Raw genomic sequence first — 21675 nt, forward strand, 5'->3', positions numbered from 1 at the left:
CGGTGTCGGGGGCGTAGTCCGGCAGAAGGGTTTTCCCCTTCTTGGACCCTCTGGCTTCCCCAGTTGGGGCGGCCTTTCTTTTTGTTACTCCCCTCATTGGAGGGGGAGAGGCTTCTTCTTCTTGTTCCTCCTCCTCGTCTTCGGAGGTGGAGGGTGCGTTGGGGTTGTCGGGCAAATCCGATGCCATCGGGCACCGGGAACTCTTTCGGTCCCCGTGGCCTTCTCTTTGGCCTTCTTCTCTGGCACCACGTGAGGTGCCGGAACCAGTAGTTTGCTAATTGCGCGTCTGCTGGGCCTTCGGGCAAAGGAGCCGGATAGTCAAACTGTCCAGATGTCCTCTTCTAGTCCTGTCAAAGGAACGGGAGTTTAGATCCCACATAAAGTCACACTATGAAATTCGGGTATCCCATAAGGGACTAAATGTAAGCTTACTTCGGAGGCTTGACGTTTGGCGCAGAATCCGCGATCCTCGGTGACGGGAGGGGAGACCTCGGAACTCTTGAAAAGCACCTTCCAGTCGTCCTCGTTCTTCGTTTCGAAGAGCCGGGATAGTGTCTGGTGCTGGGTCGGGTCGAACTCCCACAAATTGAAGTCCCGTCGTTGACATGGGAGGATCCGGCGGAAGAGCATGACCTAGACCACGTTGACAAGCTTGACCTTCTTGGTCACCAGGTCTCAGACGCAGGTTTGGATTCCGGTCACCTCTTCCGGATTGCCCCACGACAGGCCCGTCTCTTTCCAAGATGTGAGCCGGGTGGGGATGCCGGATCGAAATTCGGGGGCCGCTGCCCACTTAGGGTCACGCGGCTCGGTGATATAAAACCACCCCGATTGCCACCCTTTGATGGTTTCCACGAAGGCACCCTCGAGCCAAGTGACGTTGGCCATCTTGCCCACCATAGCACCTCCACATTCCGCTTGTCGGCCTTCCACAACCTTCGGCTTGACGCTGAAGATCTTCAGCCATAGGCCAAAGTGGGGCTGGATGCGGAAGAAAGCCTCACACATGACGATAAACGCTGAGATATTGAGGATGAAGTTCGGGGCCAGATCGTGGAAGTCCAGGCCGTAGTAGAACATGAGCCCTCGGACGAACGGGTGAAGAGGAAAACCCAGTCCGCGGAGGAAATGGGGAAGAAAAAAAACCCTCTCATGGGGCCTGGGGGTGGGGATGAGTTGCCCCACATCTAGAAGCCGGTGCGCGATGTCGTCAGACAAGTATCCGGCCTTCCTTAGTTTTTTGATTTGCCCCTCTGTGACGGAGGAGGCCATCCATCTACCTCCCGCTCCCGACATGGTTGGAGAAGGTTGAGGTGGGAAGTGCGAGCTTGGGCGCTGGAGCTCGAGCGCGCAGGGACGGATAAGCAGAGGAGGAAGAAGGCGTGAATGGAAAGGGTGGATTCTTATCCCCTTATATGGGCGGCCAAAACTACGAGTCCCCCACCGGCCTAATAAAACTCGCTTATCTCCCAAGCGCCACAGTTAATGGCGCGATCGGGTTACCCACACCCGTATTGATGAGAATCCCGGAATAAGGGGACACGATCTCTGCTTTCACAAGACGTGCCAAGGAGACCGCCTCGCTAAACGCGCTGAGGTGGAACAATAAAATGAATAAAAGCCTGGCCGTGGCATGAAGTCACGCCGCGGAATACGTCAGCAGATCCGATTAACGCAAATATTATTCTCTCTACAGTGGAATGTGGAACTTGTTTTGCAGAGCCGGACACTACCCTGGTGTTCAACATCTTCTATGAAATATTCGGAGGAGGAACCCACCTTGCAATGTCGAAGACAACTTGCGCGCCGGACTCGTTGTCATTGAAGCCTGGTTCAGGGGCTACTGAGGGAGTCCTGGATTAGGGGTGTCTGGATGGCCGGACTAAGACCTTTGGCCGGACTCCCGGACTATGAAGATACAAGATTGAAGACTCCGTCCCGTGTCCGGATGGGACTTTCCTTGGCGTGGAAGGCAAGCTTGGCGATACGATATGAAGATTTCCTCCCATTGTAACCAACTCTGTGTAACCCTAGCCCTCTCCGGTGTCTATATAAACCGGAGAGTTTTAGTCCGTAGGACGAAAAACAATCATACCATAGGCTAGCTTCTAGGGTTTAACCACTCCGATCTCGTGGTAGATCTACTCTTGTATTACCCATATCATCAGTATTAATCAAGCAGGAGTAGGGTTTTACCTCCATCGAGAGGGCCCGAACCTGGGTAAAAACATCGTGTCCCTTGTCTCCTGTTACCATCCGCCTAGACGCACAGTTCGGGACCCCCTACCCGAGATCCGCCGGTTTTGACACCGACAGTGTCCGTCTCGGAGAACGCGGCCCTTATGCTCCCCTTCTGCGAGCAAGAGGTCTGGGATGCCATCAACGACATGAACCCATCCTCAGCACCGGGACCGGATGGCCTCCCGGTTAGATTTTTCCAGACCTTCTAGAACGTGATTAAATCTAAGGTCATGGCCGTCTTCGACGAGTTCTACGTTGGCTCCATTGATCTCGGGCATCTCAACTATGGGATCATCTCTCTCATCCCCAAGGTCCATGGGGCATCCAACATTCGCCAGTTTCGCCCGATCACGGTCATTCATGTGATCTTCCGGATCCTGGCCAAAGGGTACGCCAATAGGGTGACCCTGCTGGCGGACCGTTGACTCACCCCCAACCATTCGGCCTTCATTAGGGGCCGTTACATCCTGGATGGGGTCCTTCATGAAGTCCTTCACGAGGTCCACGTCAAACACCTCAAGACAGTTTTTCTGAAGATTGACTCCCACAAGGCCTACGGTACGGTTAGCTGGCCCTTCCTCCGGGAAGTCCTTCTTCGGAATGGCTTCGATGACCGGTGGATCACGAGAGTCATGCATATGGTCTCTTGCGATCACACGGCCGTGAACATCAACGATGAGATTGGCCCTTTGTTCCCCACCCTTTGTGGGGTTTGACAAGGCGACCCCTTCTCCCCGTTCTTGTTCAATATGGTCGTGGACGGGCTTGCCTCCATTCTGGATAAGGAGAAAGCCGCTGGCCATATTCGTGGGATTACTCCCCACCTCACCGGTGGCTTCGGGATCTCCATCCTCCAGTATGCTGACGACACTATCATCATGGTCGAAGGCTTGGAGACGGACATCTCCAACCTAAAGTTCCTCCTTCTCTGCTTCCAACAGATGTCGGGCCTCAAGATCAACTTCGACAAGAGTGATGTTATGGTGATGGGATACTCCCCCTCGGAGTCTTTGGCCATCGCCAACAGACTTACTTGCTGCCTGGGCTCCTTCCCCACAACCTACTTGGGGACGCCCATTAGTGACTCCCGGCTCACCGTCGCGGACTTGGGCCCCTCCGCGGCCAAGCTCCAAACGCGCATCGAGCCCTGGCAGGGGACGTGGCTGTCCAAGGCGGCCCGGATTATTCTCATAAACTCCTCCCCTCTCTAGCCTCGTCTTGTTTCTCATGAGCTTCTACAGTCTCCACGAGACCCTTCACCATGACATCTATCGGAGTAAATGACCACAGGTAGCCTTGCCGGCTCCCCTTGGCTCTTGAAAAAATAATAAGGCTGATCGAACCGTCAAGCCTCCAAGACGCAGGGCCGCCTTCCCCCGGCCGGCTACCCCTTTGGCCGGTTACCGGGGCGGCCTGTCCGAGAAGCCCTCCCAAAGAAAGCTGGCCACCACATGGCCGACTCCATAAAGTCGGACACCACATGGCCGACTCCATAAAGCCGGCCATCACATGGCCGACTCCAAGAAGCCGGCCACCAATGGACGGCCCAGATCAAGCACTCGGAGTTTGTTCCAACATAATGACGACGAGACAGGGCGTGGCAACAGTGAGATATGCCGCCCCTGAATTCCAGGGATCGCATGGCTACAGTACGCCGTACGGGGCGGCCATGACCCATCCGGCGTGGCACTGTTGCCATGCTGACCATGACATCACCCACGATGAGCTGACGGTACAGCCTGCAGGCGGCGGGCCCCTTTGGCCAGAGGTACATCAGAAGGCGGCCGCACACCCCCTAGTCGGCCAGGGGTGAAGCCGGCTCTCCCTAGCCGGCTTGGTCCCTCCCTTGAAGAATGAGCCTCATTAAGGAGATAAGACGAGGTAAGGCTACATTGAGCACCCGCAAGGCGGCGGCACTGTAGCCATAGTTACCTCGACCAAGCCCTCGCCATCAAAGGTGAGGCGATAGTAACCAGCCCCCGACAAGACCCCCAAGCGGTGGGGCCTACCTGTCTACCAAGAAGCCGGAAGCCGGCGGGACCCACCAGTCGACGGGCCCCAGCTGTCGGCGGAGAAGCCGGCCAGCGTAGACACTGACGGCTGGGCCCAGGCCTAGCTGGATTACCATTGTACCCCCGGTTGGTAGGCCTATATAAACCCCCCAGTGCACCCATGCAAAGGGTTGGACTTTGATAGATTTAGACACAACCTTGAGAGGAGAAGAGAGCTAGCTTGCCTCTTCTTCCTCCTCTCACCAAAACAGCTCAAGGAGCCTCTTGTAGCTACTTGTTGATCTAGTGATCATGCGGAGACCCCGCAGAGCAGGACTAGGGGTGTTATCTCCACGGAGAGCCCCGAACCTGGGTAAGATTCGCCGGCGTCCATGTCTTCGCCTTATCCCGTTTCCAGGCACCGGCGACGTCTTATTGGCTCCCACAATGATAAGCCACCCATTGGCATATGTCACACCAACCACCCGACATTTGGCGCCCACCATGAGGCCAGGTGCACCATCATCCGGGGACCTACTCTGGACGGGAACCCTTTTCCTCCCTAGCGAGCGTAGCCAGCCCGGCACGCCCGATGGCGCTTGCCCCGATGCGTTGCAAAGCGTCAACGACGCCTGCGCAGCGAGATGCCTCACCGATCTTCTTGGCACGACTCGCATCTCCGACGAGCCCGCGTCCGTTGCGGGCACAGGCTGCCTCGAGAGCCGCCTCGTCAGCCTCCTCGACCAACTCCACGTCTCCGGCGAGCCTACCGCGGACTTGGAGTCGGTCGGCTCCACCGACCCGATGTTTGTCGACTCCGACACGGCATCGCTCGACACCTTGCCCACCGACGTGGTGGTATACGACGATCCTCTCCCGCGAGCCGACAGTGGCGACAACACCGTTACCGAGGTGCTGGTCATCAGCCACGGAGCCGCCTCCGGCGAGAACACCCACGACGCCCTGCAAGCGGTGTTGCAGGACTTGTCCGTCCCCATCCCGGCCGACGCCGACGCCGAGGCGCTGGACGCTCACCGCCATGCCCTCGTCGCGGAAGGCCAGAAGATAAACACCATGAGACGCCTCACGGAAGCCCACCAGCGCGAAGTCGACCGCGCCGCCTTCGGCACGCCCCCTCCAGAAGGGCCAAGCCGAGTCGGCGTCGTCAAGAAATGCGGCGCGGCCATCGCCAGCATGCTGGGGGCGGACCGTCCGGTCTACGCCACGCCCCTCGAGAATCTACGCGCCGCCCAGTCGATTGTTGACGAGCTAAACAGACTAGGGGCCGACGAGCTCCCCTACATGACCAGACGCATCCAGCAGCTGATCGACGCGGCCGCAGCACGACACGAAGCCGGCGTTCGAGCTGGAAGCCCCCCTCGCCGAGAGCACGGCGCGACGTCACGTACGCCGACTGCGGGTGGCGCCCGTGCGAGACAAGAGAAGGAACCGGCTGCTAGCCGCAGCCGGACACGAATCACCATCGAGCGCGACGCAGAAGGCCGTCCTCGAGGTGTGAAGAGATGAGGCGACCTGCCTCCTCCTCCGCCTCACGGGGAAAGATATCCCACCCCACCGCCTATCGAGCATCCGACTCTCAGCGGCTGACTTGGTCGCCGTGAAGGAGTCGGCGAGAACGATGCCCGCCATCGGATCGACCTCCTTGCGCGATCCTTGGCCTTGGAAGAAGAAGACGATGTCGGCCCGCCTTGTTTAGGCCCCCGCATCTGCGACAAGCCCTTTCCCAAAGGGTTCTCGCTCCCAAGAGATACGCCCAAGTACAATGGCTCCGTGAAGCCAGAGGACTGGTTGATCGACTACTCCACCGCAGTTCACATAGCCAATGGCAACCGGCGTGTTGCCGTAAAATACGTCCCCCTGATGCTCCAGGGCACGGCACGCACCTGGCTCAATAGCCTCAAGCCCTACAGTGTCAACAGCTGGCTCGACTTCACGGAAGCCTTCATCCGCAACTTCACCAGGACCTACAAACGGGCCCCCAATCCCTGACAGTTCTCCTTGTGCGTACAAGGACCCAACGAGTTGACATGCAACTACCTTACGCGTTGGGCCGAGCTCCGCAACTCCTGCGAAGGGGTGCATGAGGTTCAGGCCATAGAGTACTTCACCGCCGGGTGCCGCGAAGGCACCCTCCTCAAGCACCGACTCCTCTGTGATGAGCCGACTACCCTTGATGAGCTGCTGATCATCGCGGACAAATACGCCACAACCGACTCCTCCATGAAGACCGAGCTTCGAGTCGACGCTTCCGGGAAGGTGCTTGCGCCGGCTCCCAAGACGCCGGCTGGAGAGTCCTCTCGGCGCCCGTACCAGAACGACAACAAGCGCAAGGCTCCGATGCCGACTTCTGCCAGTCAGCAGGTAGCCACAGTCGAAGACGAACAACCTGAGGGGCGTCCCGCGCCCAAGAAGCAGAAGGGTAGCAGGCCGTCTTGGCAGCCGTCTTTCTCCTACGAACAAACTCTCGACGCCCCCTGCAAGTTCCACAACGGAGCGAAGCCGTCCAACCATACAACCCAGAAGTGCCATTGGCTCACCCGGATCTCCAAGGGCGAGGGGCTGTTGCCGCCTCCGCCTGCGGGCCAGCCGCCTCCTGCCCCCCAGCAGACGGCCGCTTGGCCAGCAGTCGGAGACGTCCATGACGAGTTCCCAGACGAGCATGCCGCCTACGTCATTTTTACAAGCCAACTAGAAGATCGGCGAAGTCGGCGCCGACAACACCAAGAAGTCAACGCGGTCGCCTCCAGTAACCCTGAGTTTATGCACTGGTCAGAGAAGCCCGTCAGCTGGAGCCGGGACGACCACCCAGAAGTGATGCCGTCTCCTGGCTCCTATGCCCTCGTTTTGGATGCTACCCTGACGACGGAGAGGCGCGCCGCTCGTTTCTCCCGTGTGCTGATAGACGGCGGGAGCAGTATCAACATACTGTACCGAGATACAATGGAGAAGCTCAACATCAAGCCAAAGCAACTCATGCCAAGCCGGATTATCTTCCATGGCATCGTACCCGGCCTATCCTGCTCACCAATCGGCAAGATCAAGATGGATGTCCTCTTTAGGGACAAAGGATCATTTCCGCCGAGAGGCAATATGGTTTGAGGTAGTGGATTTGGAGAGCCCATGCCACGCATTGCTTGGCCGACCAGCGTTGGCCAAGTTTATGGCTATGCCCCACTATGCTTACCTCAAGATGAAGATGCCCAGTTCCAAGGGCGTCATCACCATATCCGGAGACTACAAGAAATCCGCCGAGTGCGCGGCTGCCAGCAGCCGGCTGGCCGAGTCCCTCATGATTGCTGAAGAGAAGAAGATGCTGGACCGAGTCGTGGCCATGGCCGGCAAACAGCCGGCCTTGTCCCCCGATTCAAAGGAATGTGAGGCTTAGTGTTCTTTCCAGCCGGCCAAATAAACCAAGAAGATAACTCTGGACCCGGAGCATCCGGAGAGGCACGCGGTCATGGGAACCGGCCTTGACAGCAAATAGGAAAGCGAGCTCATCCATTTCCTCCGTGAGAATCGACACATCTTTGCATGGTCTCCCAAAGACATGCCGGGTGTCCCGATGGATTTCGCCAAGCACAAGCTACACGTCCGGAAGGACGCCAATCCGGTCAAACAACCCTTGCGCCGTCTGTCAGAGGAAAAGAGAAGAGTAGTCGGAGAAGAAATAGCCCGGCTCCTGGCAGCCGGCTTCATCATGGAGGTTTTCTTCCCCGAGTGGCTTGCCAACCCGGTCCTAGTGCTGAAGAAGAACAAACAGTGGCGCATGTGTATTGACTACACCAGCCTCAACAAAGCCTGCCCCAAGGATCCTTTTGCCCAGCCAAGAATTGACCAAGTGATAGACTCCACGGCCGGATGCGAGCTGTTGAGTTTTCTGGATGCTTACTCAGGCTACCACCAGATAAAATTGGACCCGGCGGACCGCCTGAAGACCGCCTTCAACACACCATTTGGAGACTTTTGCTACCTGACTATGACATTCGGCTTGAGAAACGCCGGTGCCACTTTTCAGCGTTGCATGCAGAAATGCCTCCTCAAGCAACTCGGCAGAAATGCCCACGTCTATGTAGACGACATTGTGGTGAAGACGGAGAAGCGCGGCACCCTGCTGGAAGACCTTAAAGAGACGTTCAAGAACTTGCGCCGGTTTCAGATCAAGCTCAATCCGGAAAAATGCGTGTTCGGAGTGCCAGCCGGCTAGCTCCTAGGCTTCCTGGTGTCCGAACGCGGCATCGAATGCAACCCGGTGAAGATCAAGGCTATAGAGAGAATGGAGATTCCTGCCAAGCTGAGAGATGTCCAGAAATTTAACGGATGCTTGGCCTTCCTCAACCGCTTCATCAGCCGGCTCGGGGAGAAGGCCCTCCCTCTCTACCGACTCATGAAGAAGTCCACTGACTTCGAGTGGAATGACCAAGCAGATCAAGCCTTCCACGAGTTAAAAAAGACGTTGTCCATGGCGCTTGTCCTGGTAGCACCAATCTAGAAAGAGCCCATGCTCCTATACATTACCGCCACTAGCAGAGTGGTCAGCACTGTCATCGTGGTTGAACGCCCGGAAGAGGGCCGAGTTCAGCCAGTCCAGAGGTCGGTTTCTCACTTGAGCGAAGTACTATCCACATCAAAGCAGAACTATCCGCACTATCAGAAGATGTGCTATGGCGTGTACTTCGCCGCCAAGAAGCTCAAGCCCTACTTCCAAGAGCACCCCATCCTGGTTGTGTGCCCTGCCCTGCTGGCCAAGATCATAGGCAGCCGGGATGCATCCGGCCGGGTGGCGAAGTGGGCCATTGCATTGGCCCCGTATACGATCTTCTACCAACCCCGCACCGCCATCAAGTCCCAAGCATTGGCCGACTTCCTCATCGACTGGGCCGAGACCCAATACCTGCCGCCCGCGCCCGACTCCACCCATTGGCGGATGCACTTCGATGGATCCAAGATGTGCACCGGCTTGGGAGTCGGCATCGTCCTCACCTCTCCCAGGGGCGACAAGCTCAGATACACATTGCAAATTCATTTTGCCACCTCCAACAATGTGGCCGAGTATGAGGCGCTCATACACGGACTCCGGCTAGCCAAAGAGCTCGACATCCGCCGGATCCTGTGTTATGGCGACTCGGACTTGGTAGTCCAACAATCATCTGGCGACTCGGACGCCAAGGACGCGAACATGGCGAGCTACCGCTTCCTCGTTCAGCAACTCAGCGGATACTTTGAAGGGTGCGAGTTCCTTCATGTGCCACGAGCTGACAACGAGCAAGCAGATGCCCTGGCACGAATAGGCTCCACCCGGCAAGCTATAACAACCGGTGTCTCCCTCCAACGCCTCCTTAAGCCGTCTGTCAAGCCGGCTCTGGAGTCCGATTCCATCTTCGTGCCGCCTGACCGCGACGCTGTCAAAGCCTGCTTGGGGAACCAAGCAGGCGGCTCGGGGACTTCGACAGGCAGCTCGGGGACTGATGTAGTCGTACCCGGCCCAGGAACTTCAGAACACGGCTCGGGGACTACTACAGTCGGCCCGGGGACTGCATCAACATCACAGGCGGTGGCCGACTCCAACTCTTCACCACCCAGCCCACCCGCCCTGGTTGTGGTAGCCACCTTGACAGTGGAAGAAGTCACAGCTCCATCATGGGCCCAGGCCATCCTCAAATTCCTGATCAACAGGGAGCTGCCAACTGACGAGATCTCGGCAAGACAAGTCCAACGCCGAGCCAGAGCTTACACAATAATGAACCGAGAGCTTGTTAGGCGCAGCATCACTGGAGTCTTCCAGCGCTGCGTCGAGCCAGAGAAGGGCATAGCAATCCTCGAAGACATCCACCAAGGCGAATGCGGCCACCATGCCGCCTCCAGGGCGCTCGTTGCTAAGGCCTTCCGCCATGGATTCTTCTGGCCGACTGCATTGGAGGATGCCAAGGAACTAGTCAAACACTGGAAAGGGTGCCAAGTCTTCAGCTCCAAGCAACACCTGCCGGCTTCTGCACTCAAGACCATTCCCATCACTTGGCCCTTTGCCGTCTAGGGACTAGACATGGTCTGACCGTTCAAGACGGCGCATGGCGGCATGACACATCTGCTTGTCATCATAGACCAATTTACCAAGTGGATTGAAGCAAAGCCGATCAAGAAACTGAATGGGCCGACTGCCGTGACATTCATTGCAGACATTACAACCCGGTACGGCGTACCACACAGCATCATCACCGACAACGGCACGAATTTCGCCAAGGGAGCATTGGCACGTTTCTGCGTGACTCAGGGCATCCGACTGGACTTGGCGTTCGTTGCCTACCCACAGTCAAACGGCCAAGTCAAGCGAGCAAACGGCCTCATCCTCTCCGGCATCAAGCCTCGACTGGTCGTTCCGCTGGAGCGTTTGGCCGGCTGTTGGCTCAACAAGATGCCGGCCATCCTCTAGAGCTTGCGCACTACTCCAAACAAGTCAACCGGCTTTACTCCTTTCTTCTCTGTATATGGTGTCGAGGCTGTCATCCCGACTGACATTGAGTTCGACTCACCTCGGGTCACCATGTACACGAAAGCGGAGGCGAAGGAAGCACGAGAAGACGATGTTGACCTGCTGGAAGAAAGCCGGCTGTTAGCCCTCGGGAAGGCCCATTTGTCATCAGTAGAGCCCTAGGCAACGACTCCTACTACTTGATCAACGCACAGAAGCCGAAGGCACGTAAGAGGGATGATTCCGGCAAGGAGTCGGAACGACCATGGAACGCCAATCTCCTCCGAAGATTTTACAGGTAAAATTCAGTATGTATCACGCTACCTTTTGTACTAAGTATGAGACAACGGGCTTCCCGAGGAGTACTCGGGGACTACCCTCTTTTATCTATGACTCATGAGTATCATGCCCATGTTTACGTTATCACACCCATTTTTTCGTCCGGCACCGGGTCCGATCAGTCGGCCCGGGGACTTGCCGCCTTGGGTTATATTTAAGTTCTACCTGCAGTCAGACAAGTAGTGTGCCGGCATCCAAAGCCCTCTCTTGTTGAAAGTCGCAGCCCGAAGAATCGGCTGTCCGACTAACAAGAGTTAAAGGCAGGAAAGGACGCCCACACGAAAAAACGGCTAAGGACTAGCGAACTTACATAACTCAAGACCGGCTTTCCCCCCGCCAGCCGGCTGTCAGAACAGCCGGATGGCCGGCTTCCCTTCTTACCTTGCCACAATCTAAAAGATCGAGTACTTGCCCTCCCAGATGGCCAAGTCCTTACCTAGCCACAGACTGCGGAGCAGCTGTCCGACTGGGAAGGCGGCGGCCAAGGGAGGGCGGCAAAGGAAAGCAGCCAAAGATAAAAAGCAACTAGGAATGGAAGCCAAATTATATTTACACAAAGGCCTTCGAAAGGTCGGCATTCAACATAGTTTGAATACACCCCCAGTGGGTGGAACTGCGCAAAGTTAATAAAAAGTTGTACAAAAGTAACTAGCAGGAAGATAAAAGCGGCTAGTCAGGCCAGAGGAGCAAAATGCGTGTCGAGAAGGATGGTGGAAATGGAAGTATCGGCCGGGGGAGTGGCCGGCTGGCGAGTCTCGGCTTGGTCGCCACCTGCAGTAGGCGGCGTTCCCACGCGCGCCTCATTGCTGGAGGCACGATCAGGATGAGGCGGGTCGGTCGCTCCACCGTCCGGCACGTCATCTTCACCATCCTCCTCCTCCTCCTCCTCCTCTTCACCCTCATCGCTAGAGTCGATCTCCTCCACCGAGTCCTCTCCCTCCGCCGGGTTCAGCCTGAACCACTCCTCCGGCTGAGCGACGCCGTCTTTGTTCACCTCAGGAGCAAAGGCGTTGGTGTCGGTGAAGTCGGCGATCGCCGAGGCACGCTGGATAATAGTCGGCCGCACCACCTCCAGCTCCTCGTTAGCCTCCTGCTGCCAAGTGTGCAGTTGGTCCAAGTTCAGCCCAGGATACCAGGCCCGGACGAACTCCAGTGCCCGCCGAGCCCCGCACCGAGCTGCAGAAGCCTTCCAAGCCTCGAAGTGGCCGACTGCCACCTCCAGCCAGTCGGCCGTATGATTGGGGGTGCGGGGAAGCACCTCGCCGGGCCAGAGGGCGGTCAGCACTTGTGCTTCGGTACGCTGAAGGCGGCGGAGCATGCGGTAGACCGGCTGAAGCCGGGCTTGAATCGCTAGAAGCTGCTCTTCAAGCGTCCGGTTGGCACCCGGTGGAATCTCGGCCCCAGCCTGGTGTCGGGCCTCGCGGTGAGCCTCGACGGCCTGGTTGGCGGCAACAGAGTAGCCGGGAAAGTACTCTGCACAAAGAAGAAAGAAAGAAAACAAGTCAGAAGACCGATCAGAGGACGGGGATGAGCAAAGGGATGAAGGGGAAGGCGGCCTACCGTCGATCAGATCCTCAACCCGGCCATAGCCCTCGCTCAGCGCTTGCCTCGCCTCGGCCCAGCTTGTCGCCTCCGTCTCGTACTCGGCTTTGAGGGCGGCCTCGCTGTCCTGCACCGCCTTCAAAGCCGCCTTGTGGTTCTCCTCCTGGCCGGCCAGCTTCTTGGCAAGACGATCACGCTCCTGGGCCAAGGCGCTGCACTCCGTCTCCTTGGCACGAAGGGCAGTCTGAGCTATTCCGAGCTGCTCCCTCAAGTCGGCATTGGCCCCTGCAGGCGTTGAAAGAAGAAGATGAGGAAGAAGTCGTCAAGAAAGATCCGACTTGACTGCTCGGCAATCGTCCCGCATCTCGGGGACTACACCCAGTGGGTGCACTGACGCGCCCCCACATGAGATAGAAAGATAAAAACACTTACTCCGGCTCTCCGTCAGATCGGCGGCCTTCTGACCCATCTCCCGAGCCTGGGAGTTAAAGGCGGCAGCATGGAGGTTGTGGTAGTCCTGCAAATAAAACAAGGGAGCAAACAAGAACAAGCCGTCAAAACCAAAGTCTCCTGAGAAGTTCCAAGCCACTTGCTCAGCAGCCGGCTCGGAACTCGGGGCCTACACCTAGTGGGTGCGCTGATGCGCCCCCATAGAAGAAAGCAAGAAAACTTACCCGAATGGCCGACCTCGTTGCAAGGAACTCTTGGGTGCACTGCTTCAGCGAGGCGGCCTGGGCCTGAAGCTGGCTTCGGATATCTTGTGCGGCCACATTCAGCACGACCGTCCCGCCGCCCGGCGTCCATCCCGGCGAGCTGACGCTGGCCATCTCAAGGTCATGGGACAACGAGCTGGAGCCCGCGGCCCTTTGCGGCTCCGGCTCGGAGGTCGCCTTGCCTGCGCGCCGATGAGTCGGCGAGAGGACTACGAGATCTGCCCCCACGGCCGGGTCACCTCCAGCCGGCTGTGCGGGCGGCGCTTCCAGTCGGCCGCCTTGGACCATCCCGGCTTGCGGCGGCGGCACTACTTCGCCCTCCAGGACGACTACTTTGCCCCCTCCCTCTCCATTGCCGGCTGGTCACGGCCGTCTTCCTCTGACGGGGGCACTAGGATTTCGGGAGCCACGGTGCGGAGGGGGATGACGAGTTGTGGAGGCTGATTTCGCAGGGCCTCCGCCGCCCTTTCCGCTGCCACGGCCTCCGCCTGGGCCCTGGCTGCCGCATCGGCCTGCGTCTCCACCGACTCCGCCGTCGTCTCCTGGGCCGCCCTGGCAGTTGTCTCCCTCTGCTCCTCCCCCTCCCCCTCCTCCCGCGCCTCTCGCGTGTTTCGCTCCATCGCTGCTTGGAGCTCGGTGCGAGGGTCCATGCGGCGGGAGCTTGAGGATCCCCCTGCCCCTCCGACTATGGAGGCGGCCGAGGTCCGCTCAGGAGTGAGCGGGGCCCTGATCAGCAAATTAAGAAAGGCTCAGAGGGTGACCGGCCGAAGAAAAGAAAAAGGGAAGACATACGAGAGTTAAAACTTACGCTGAAACCGCAGGCGGCTGCTTCACCACCTTGCAGAACCGGGGCGCCTTAGCGGCCACCTCGTCTTGCTTTGTCGCAGCTGCGGTACCCTTGAGCTTCTTCGGCCGACTACCGAAGAGAGACGGCGCCGCCCGGTGTTTCCGTATGCCGCCTCGGGCAGCCGGCCCGGCGGATGAGCCTGCGTCCTGATGGTCGGACGCCGGCTGGCGGCGTGGAAACGGCTCGGCCTTGTCATCATCCGGCCAGTCCTCGAAGGTGGCGGAGAGCCCAGAGCCGCCTAGCTCGCCTCCTCCCCCCACGACGTCGTCTTCCAAGGCGGCCGCCCCCAAGTCGGGTTCATCGAAGTCGTCCGCCGCGCCATCAGGGGCAAACTCACGTTCCGCCCCCGTGGTCCCGGTCGGCTGATGAAGGAGGGGATTCTGATTAAAAGAAGGAAAATCCGACTGGTCGGAAGTCGGCCAGAAAGGAAAACTCGGCAACAAAGAAGAATAGGAAAGAAAAAGATTACCATGGGTGGTGGGTCGGCGCGAGAATACGGCGCCTTGCCATACTGCCAGTCTTTAGTAAGCTTGTAGTTGGCGATGTAGTTCACCATGTAAGATACCTCGTCGTGAGGCATCTCCCTGGTGCTGAGCCGGCATGGGTCTAAGCGGCCGCTCATCTGGCTTATCAGATGAGGGCGGCCTTGAAGCGCGAGCACCCGACGCTCCACGAAGGCGGCGATCAGATCAGGCCCGGTCAGGCCCTCCGACTAGATCAACACCTGAAGCCGGGCAACGGCGCCTCCTCCAGCCGGCGTCAGCGACCTGGCCCGATAAGACCACGAGGGCAGCCTCCCAGCCGGCGGGCCGGCTATGTAAGCCGACAGGTTTACATAGTCGCCTTGCGGGGCGATGTTCTTCACGTAAAAGTAAGACTTCTGCCAAAGCTTCACCGACTGGATCAACGCAATGGCCGGGAACGGGTTGTCGACCATCGTCCGCTGCATGGCGATGAAGGCGCCACACGGAGCCGGCATGCCCGCAGTGATGGTGCCGAGCTTGGACTGGAAGAACTCCCCCCATAGCTCGAGGGTGGGGAGAATGCCGAGGAAGCCTTCGCACTCAGTGACGAAGGCCGACAACAGCACCACCGTGTTTGGAGTCAGGTGGTGCGGCTGCAGATGATAGAAATCGAGGAACAAGCGGAAGAAGCCGCTCATGGGGAGGCCGACGCCGCACAGGCAGTGCGAGTGGAATATCACCCGCTCGCCCTCCTCTGGCGCCGGCGAAATCTCCCCCTCCGGCGCAAGCCGGACCTGAACGAGCTCCTTGCCCGGCAACCTCCGCGTCTTGCGAAGGAAATCGATGTGGTCTTCATGAACGTTGGAGCCCTCCCAGTTGCTCAACGTAGGAGCCATGAGGAAGGGAGGGCTCCTGGCGACACGCAGCGGCGGAGGATGCCCGGGTCAGCGGCTGCGAGGCAACGACGCACTAAGGAAAATGGCTGGGCGTTGGCGCGGCTAAGCGTTGCCACTTCAGCGGCAAAGAAGAAGAAGAAGGAGAGAGAGATGGGACTGGGGCGAGCACGCATGCGTCAGCCGCTCTCCCCCTCCCCCTACTGATAGCCTCACGCGGCGAAGCCGAGGAGGAGAGGCGTGGGGGGGCGTGGGATTAACTGCGCCCACTCCCCCACGTCCCGTGATTACCGCGCCATAACGGCGTGCGGAAACCGCTGCTGGAAGGCGAGCGGCCAGATCGGGCCACAAAGGATCCTCGCTTGGGCCAAGGTGTGGTAGTGGCGGGCCCCGGTCTGCAGTGGCGTCCCATCAGGCGCGTGGCCTGGCAGGCCCCTCTGGTCAGAAGGTGCCACGTGGAGCATGGGCGGCGGGCGGTCAGCCCGCAGCTTGGCTCGCGCGCCGACTCGTTCCCGCCTTCGGGTTTCGAAGGAGACTTCGCCGAGAAGGCAAGCATAAAGTGATGCCGGCTCCTAGCTGCCGGCTCTTCAGGATAGGAAGCTGCTTGAGCTTCTAGTTCCCTTTGCAGCGACGAAGCACAACCAGCTTCGGGGACTACTTTCGGAGTAAATGACCACTGGTAGCCTAGCCGGCTCCCCTGGCTCTTGGAAAAATAATAAGGCTGATCGAACCGTCAAGCTTCCAAGACGCAGGGCCGCCTTCCCCCGGCCGGCTACCCCTTTGGCCGGTTACTGGGGCGTCCTGGCCGAGAAGCCCTCCCAAAGAAAGCCGGCCACCACATGGCCGACTCCATAAAGCCGGCCACCACATGGCCGACTCCATAAAGCCGGCCATCACATGGCCGACTCCAAGAAGCCGGCCCCCAATGGACGGCCCAGATCAAGCACTCGGAGTTTGTTCCAACATAATGACGACGAGACAGGGCGTGGCAATAGTGAGATACGCCGCCCCTCAATCCCGGGGCTCGCATGGCTACAGTACGCCGTACGGGGCGGCCATGACCCGTCCGGCGTGGCACTGTTGCCATGCTGACCATGACATCACCCACGATGAGCTGACGGTACGGCCTGCAGACGGCGGGCCCCTTTGGCCAGAGGGACATCCGAAGGCGGCCGCGCACCCCCTAGTCGGCCAGGGGTGAAGCCGGCTGTCCCCAGCCGGCTTGGTCCCTCCCTCGAAGAATGAGCCTCATTAAGGAGAGAAGACGAGGTAAGGCTACAGTGAGCACCCGCAAGGCGGCGGCACTGTAGCCACGCTTACCTCGATCAAGCCCTCGTCATCAAAGGTGAGGCGACAGTAACCAGCCCCCGACAAGACCCCCAAGCGGTGGGACCTACCTGTCTACCAAGAAGCCGGCAACCGGCGGGACCCACCAGTCGGCGGGCCCCAGCTGTCGGCGGAGAAGCCGGCCAGCGTAGACACTGATGGCTGGGCCCAGGCCCAGCCGGATTACCATTGTACCCCTAGGGGGTAGGCCTATATAAACCCCCCGTGGCACCCATGCAAAGGGTTGGACTTTGATAGATTTAGACACAACCTTGAGAGGAGAACAGAGCTAGCCTTGCCTCTTCTTCCTCCTCTCACCAAAACAGCTCAAGGAGCCTCTTGTAGCTACTTGTTGATCTAGTGATCATGCGGAGACCCCGCAGAGCAGGACTAGGGCTGTTATCTCCACGGAGAGCCTCGAACCTGGGTAAGATTCACCGGCGTGCATGTCTTCGCCTTATCCCGTTTCCAGGCACCGGCGACATCTTATTGGATCCCACAATGATAAGCCACCCGTTGGCATATGTCGCACCAACCACCCGACAAGATCGCCAAGGTCCGGTCCCGCTTTTACTGGGCGTGCGACAACGACAAGTAGAAGTATCATATGGTTAGTTGGCCTGACATCTGCAAGCCCAGGGAGCAAGGTGGCCTTGGCATCATGTGCTCTAAATGGATGAATATCGCCTTTCTCTCCCACTGGCTTTGGCGCATCTCGCAAGGGCATGGTGGTCTTTGGCTTGACATTATCCAGAATAAATATTTCCGCAGATAGCCCCTCGCCTTCTGCCAGAAGTCTGGCGGATCTCAGTTGTGGCAGTCGATTGTCCAGCTTCTCCCGATCCTCCGTATTGGGACCTCCATCTCGGTGGGCTCCAGAGCATCGACGCTGTTCTGGTTTAATCGTTGGGCCGGGGACATTCCCTTTGCGGCTCGCTTCCCCGGCCTCTTCTCTATCTCCGCCGATCCCGTGATTTCTGTTGATGGGGCCCTTCTTGACTTAGGGCGCCTTGCTTTCCGACGGCCTTTTGGTCCCTTGGAATCCGCTGCCTGGCGTGAGTTGCTTGACTGTTTTGCTCTCCACGAACCGATGGTGGATGGTGGCCCGGACCTAGTGCGCTAGCGCCTTGAGCCTTCGGGTCAATTCTCCACCAAGTCGCTGTACCTGGCCATCGCTCCATCTTCCGTCCCCCTCCCCCTATCAATGGTGTGGTCCATCCGCCTGCCCCTGAAGATCCGTATCTTCATGTGGCAATGGATTCGCGGGCGGGTCCCGTCCGGGGTGGAGGTGCACAAGCGAAACGGCCTGGGTACTGGCATTTGCCCGCTCTGTGGGGTCGCCAAAGACTCGAACCACATTTTCTTCTCATGCGTGTCCGCTCAGTTCCTCTGGAGCTGCTTTCGCGAAGCGGTCGGTGGAAATTGGTGCCACACCAACTTCCCTGACTTATTTGCCGAACTCCAGATGTCCCCCGTGACTTCTCGCCACATTAGGTGGCTTGAGATTGGGGTCCTCGCATGGACCCTCTGGACTGTCCGCAATAAGCTTGTGATTCAGCGCACTCCTCTTCGACGGGCTATTGACGCTCTTTTCAAACTCTCGGGTTTCTTGCAGCTTTGGCGGCCGCTTAGCTGCCCCCGGACCGCGACGCCATCTCAGCCTTCATCGCCGACCTTCGCTCGATGGCCGTCCGTCTGTCGCCGCCGCCGCCGCCGCCACCGCCGGAACCAGACTAGGCGCTATCTTTGTCTGGCGTGTTCTGTTTTTTATTTTCTGGGCTTCTTGAGCTGTGCCCTCCGTAGAAGCTCTGTACTTTGTTGTGAGACTTGGGTGTGTGTGTGGACTTGACTCTCTATGTGTGCTCTTTGGCGGTTTGCTTTATTTATAAAGCGGGGCGAAGGCCTTTTTCGGTATTTTCCCTGTCTTATCGTTGTTAATTACGTGAATATACCACCGGCCTTGCCGGATTCTTGGCTATGTGGAGCTTCACTTAGCTTGATGGTCTTCATCTTAAATTTTGGTTTGATGGAGAACTAGATTGTTGGGGAGGGATGAAAAGTAGAGACGAAGGTGGAGGAACCAAGTTGACATGAAATATGACTGAAATAGAAAACTGGCGCCGCTTCTCATGATCCTTCCCATAGAATCGCCACTGTCAAAACTGTGAGAACACTAAAATATATTGGTCCCTTGTTAATGTTTGAAGAAGAACGGAATCCTATAAAATGTCAGAACACTGTAACATATTGGTCCCTCATTCCTGACTCGCCGCCGTCCCGGCCATCCACCATCTCCTCGCTGTCGTTAGCTTTGACGCCCTTTTCTTGTGCAACAAATTAAAATAAACTAAAGCTGCAGCTGGATGTATATCCTTTTTGTTGGAAGCATGCGTGTCCACGCTAGCTGGTGAGCAGCGGGGTTTTAGCACGGTTGATGAGTGATGAATGAAATTCCAAATTTGCAGTAGAAAAAAGGGGGACGCTATTGACCTGGGCCGCCCAGTGCAGGTTTGGTCCCATGCCCACATGTCACATCGCGGGCAGTTTCTACTTGCTCGATCACGCCAGCTTACCATTTACTCACATCGGACAGTAGGGTTCGGCTGTCATCCTCAGAAGCTTCCCTCGTCCTGCTCCGAACCTGACCTCCACCACCAAACTCCCAAACCTAATTCTCTTCACCGCCGGACTAGCAGCCGTCTCTGCCCAAGGAGATGGAGGCCGGCGGTAGTAGGAGGAGTGCGACTACCAGGAAGAGGAAGTCAGCCGCACTCATGGTCATGGGCGAGGGCAGTCCGGCTCCGTCGCCGGCGGCAGCGCCCGATCCCGGAGCGGCTGACCACGATGGAGGTGGAGACGGGCGAGATCTCCACCTCAGCGACCTCCCCGATGACGTGCTCCGGAAGATTATTTCGGTCCTCCCCATGAAGCAACGCGGTCGCACGCAGATCCTCGCGAAACGGTGGCTTCCCCTCTGGCGCTCTCTTCCTCTCAACATCGACTGCGGTGAAATCGCCCGTTCTAATGATGGTAAGCTCGGTGATGTCTTACAACGCATAATTTCATTCCACCGAGGCGACTGCCACCGCTTCTGCATTCGCCCACTCTTGGCCATGAACATGGAGAACGATGCTGCCGTGGACGCCTGCCTCCTGTCCCCCGCTCTGAATAAACTCAAGGAGCTTGAGTTCTACCGTCGGCCATGGCACAATTGGCAGCGGATGCCGGCACCGACATCTATCTTCCGTTTTTCGCCCACCCTCTGTGTCGCCCAATTCGGACATTGCACACTCACGGACGACATCGTTCAAGGGCTTCACTTCCCGCAGCTTAAGAAGCTCGGTCTTGATTATGTCTTCCTCTCGGAGTTCTCACTCACCAGCATGATTGCCGGCAGCCCTTCTCTCGAGGTCTTGCTAATTATTCAGTGCAGTGGAGCCCGTTGCCTCCGGATCAATTCATTTACCCTTAGAAGCATTGAAGTCGGCAATTCTTCGCCAGATCCATCCATGGAGGAGCTCATCATCGAGAGTGCCCCTCATCTTGAAAGATTATTCCATCTTGATCAGAACCAGGATTTGCATGTATCAGTGCTCTCGGCGCCTAAGTTGGAGACCCTAGGTTGTTGTACTAACTCCACCAGGCTGGTGTTTGGTTCCACAGATATTCATCAGGTAACTGATCTTCTTCATTTTTACCATCCTCAGCCTTTTATATAACTTGCATTTCAGTGCATACAGAAATTACATATATACGATTTGCAAACCTTTGTATATTATTTTCTAATGTTGGATTTCATGCTTTTATGAAGGGACCGCGCATTGCAATTGGTAGAGTTTCAACAGCACTGTGCAGAATCAAGTCTTTGCATCTCAGTATGCGCACTCTATGTTTGGACATGGTTATTGAATTGATGAGATGTTTTCCGTTCTTGGAGAAGTTGTACATTCAGGTGATGATTGTTTCACCGATAGTACATTTTGTTTGGTTGCTTTATTGATCTACTTGTTATTCTGAAGTTGTTATATATTTGGTTTGTCGATGTTCTTTTCAGTGCGAGAAATCTGGGACGAAGAATTTGTGGCGTCGTAAACACCGGGACCTTCTCAGATCTTTTGACATCCGTCTAAAAAAAATTGTATTGGATTGTTATCGGGCCAAAAAACCTGACATTGATTTTGTAACTTTTTTCGTACTAAATGCTAGAGTTCTAGAGTCGATGACAGTTTTAGTCAAGAGGAACGATGAGGAGTTCTTGGCAAAACAGCGTCAGAAGCTTCTGCTAGAGAGCAAGGCTTCAGATGGGGCTGAAATTAATTTCGTACTCAAGGTGGACGCAAATCCTGGGACATATTATAGTATAAGTCTGTGATTTTGATTTAATGTACATATGGATGTGTGTTGTATTGGTAACTCATGAGCTTTTCATATTAGCGAATAATAGAATTTATGATGGATGTGTGATTGGGCAATGCATATGTGAGCAATTAGTATTTAGAATGCTTTCTCAACCGAAGTCTCACTTTCAACGATAGTTAGAGTTAACCCTCAAAAGGCGAAACCAAACAAAAGATACGCAAATCCACCATGTAAACACTCGGCATAGACAATTTCAGCGAATTCATATAGCCATAATGTACTTTTCACTTGTTTTCCTCAACAACAACAAAGCTTTTAATCTCAAACAAGTTGGGGTAGGCTAGAGGTGAAATCCACAACAAAGCCTTTTCACTTGTTTTCCTAAAGATGAAAAAAAAATATTAAACCTTGGAGATCCATGCTTGGGTACCATGTAACATAAATAGTCATGTAATGCACAAACCGGCCTTGGC

At 56.9% G+C, this 21675-nt stretch overlaps 1 protein-coding gene across 1 annotated transcript; it reads left to right on the forward strand.

Annotated features, from left to right (window-relative positions):
* The first annotated feature begins 19468 nt into the window (after positions 1 to 19468).
* On the forward strand, positions 19469 to 21272 carry LOC123115747 (F-box protein At4g09920-like). Its single transcript, XM_044536843.1, has 3 exons — positions 19469 to 20517; positions 20655 to 20795; positions 20898 to 21272. The coding sequence occupies exons 1-3, from the start codon at positions 19558 to 19560 to the stop codon at positions 21213 to 21215; spliced, it is 1419 nt and encodes a 472-aa protein (XP_044392778.1). The 5' UTR covers positions 19469 to 19557; the 3' UTR covers positions 21216 to 21272.
* The last annotated feature ends 403 nt before the right edge of the window (positions 21273 to 21675 follow it).

This window comes from Triticum aestivum, chromosome 5B (assembly GCF_018294505.1).
Source record: "Triticum aestivum cultivar Chinese Spring chromosome 5B, IWGSC CS RefSeq v2.1, whole genome shotgun sequence".
Taxonomy (NCBI): Eukaryota; Viridiplantae; Streptophyta; class Magnoliopsida; order Poales; family Poaceae; genus Triticum; species Triticum aestivum.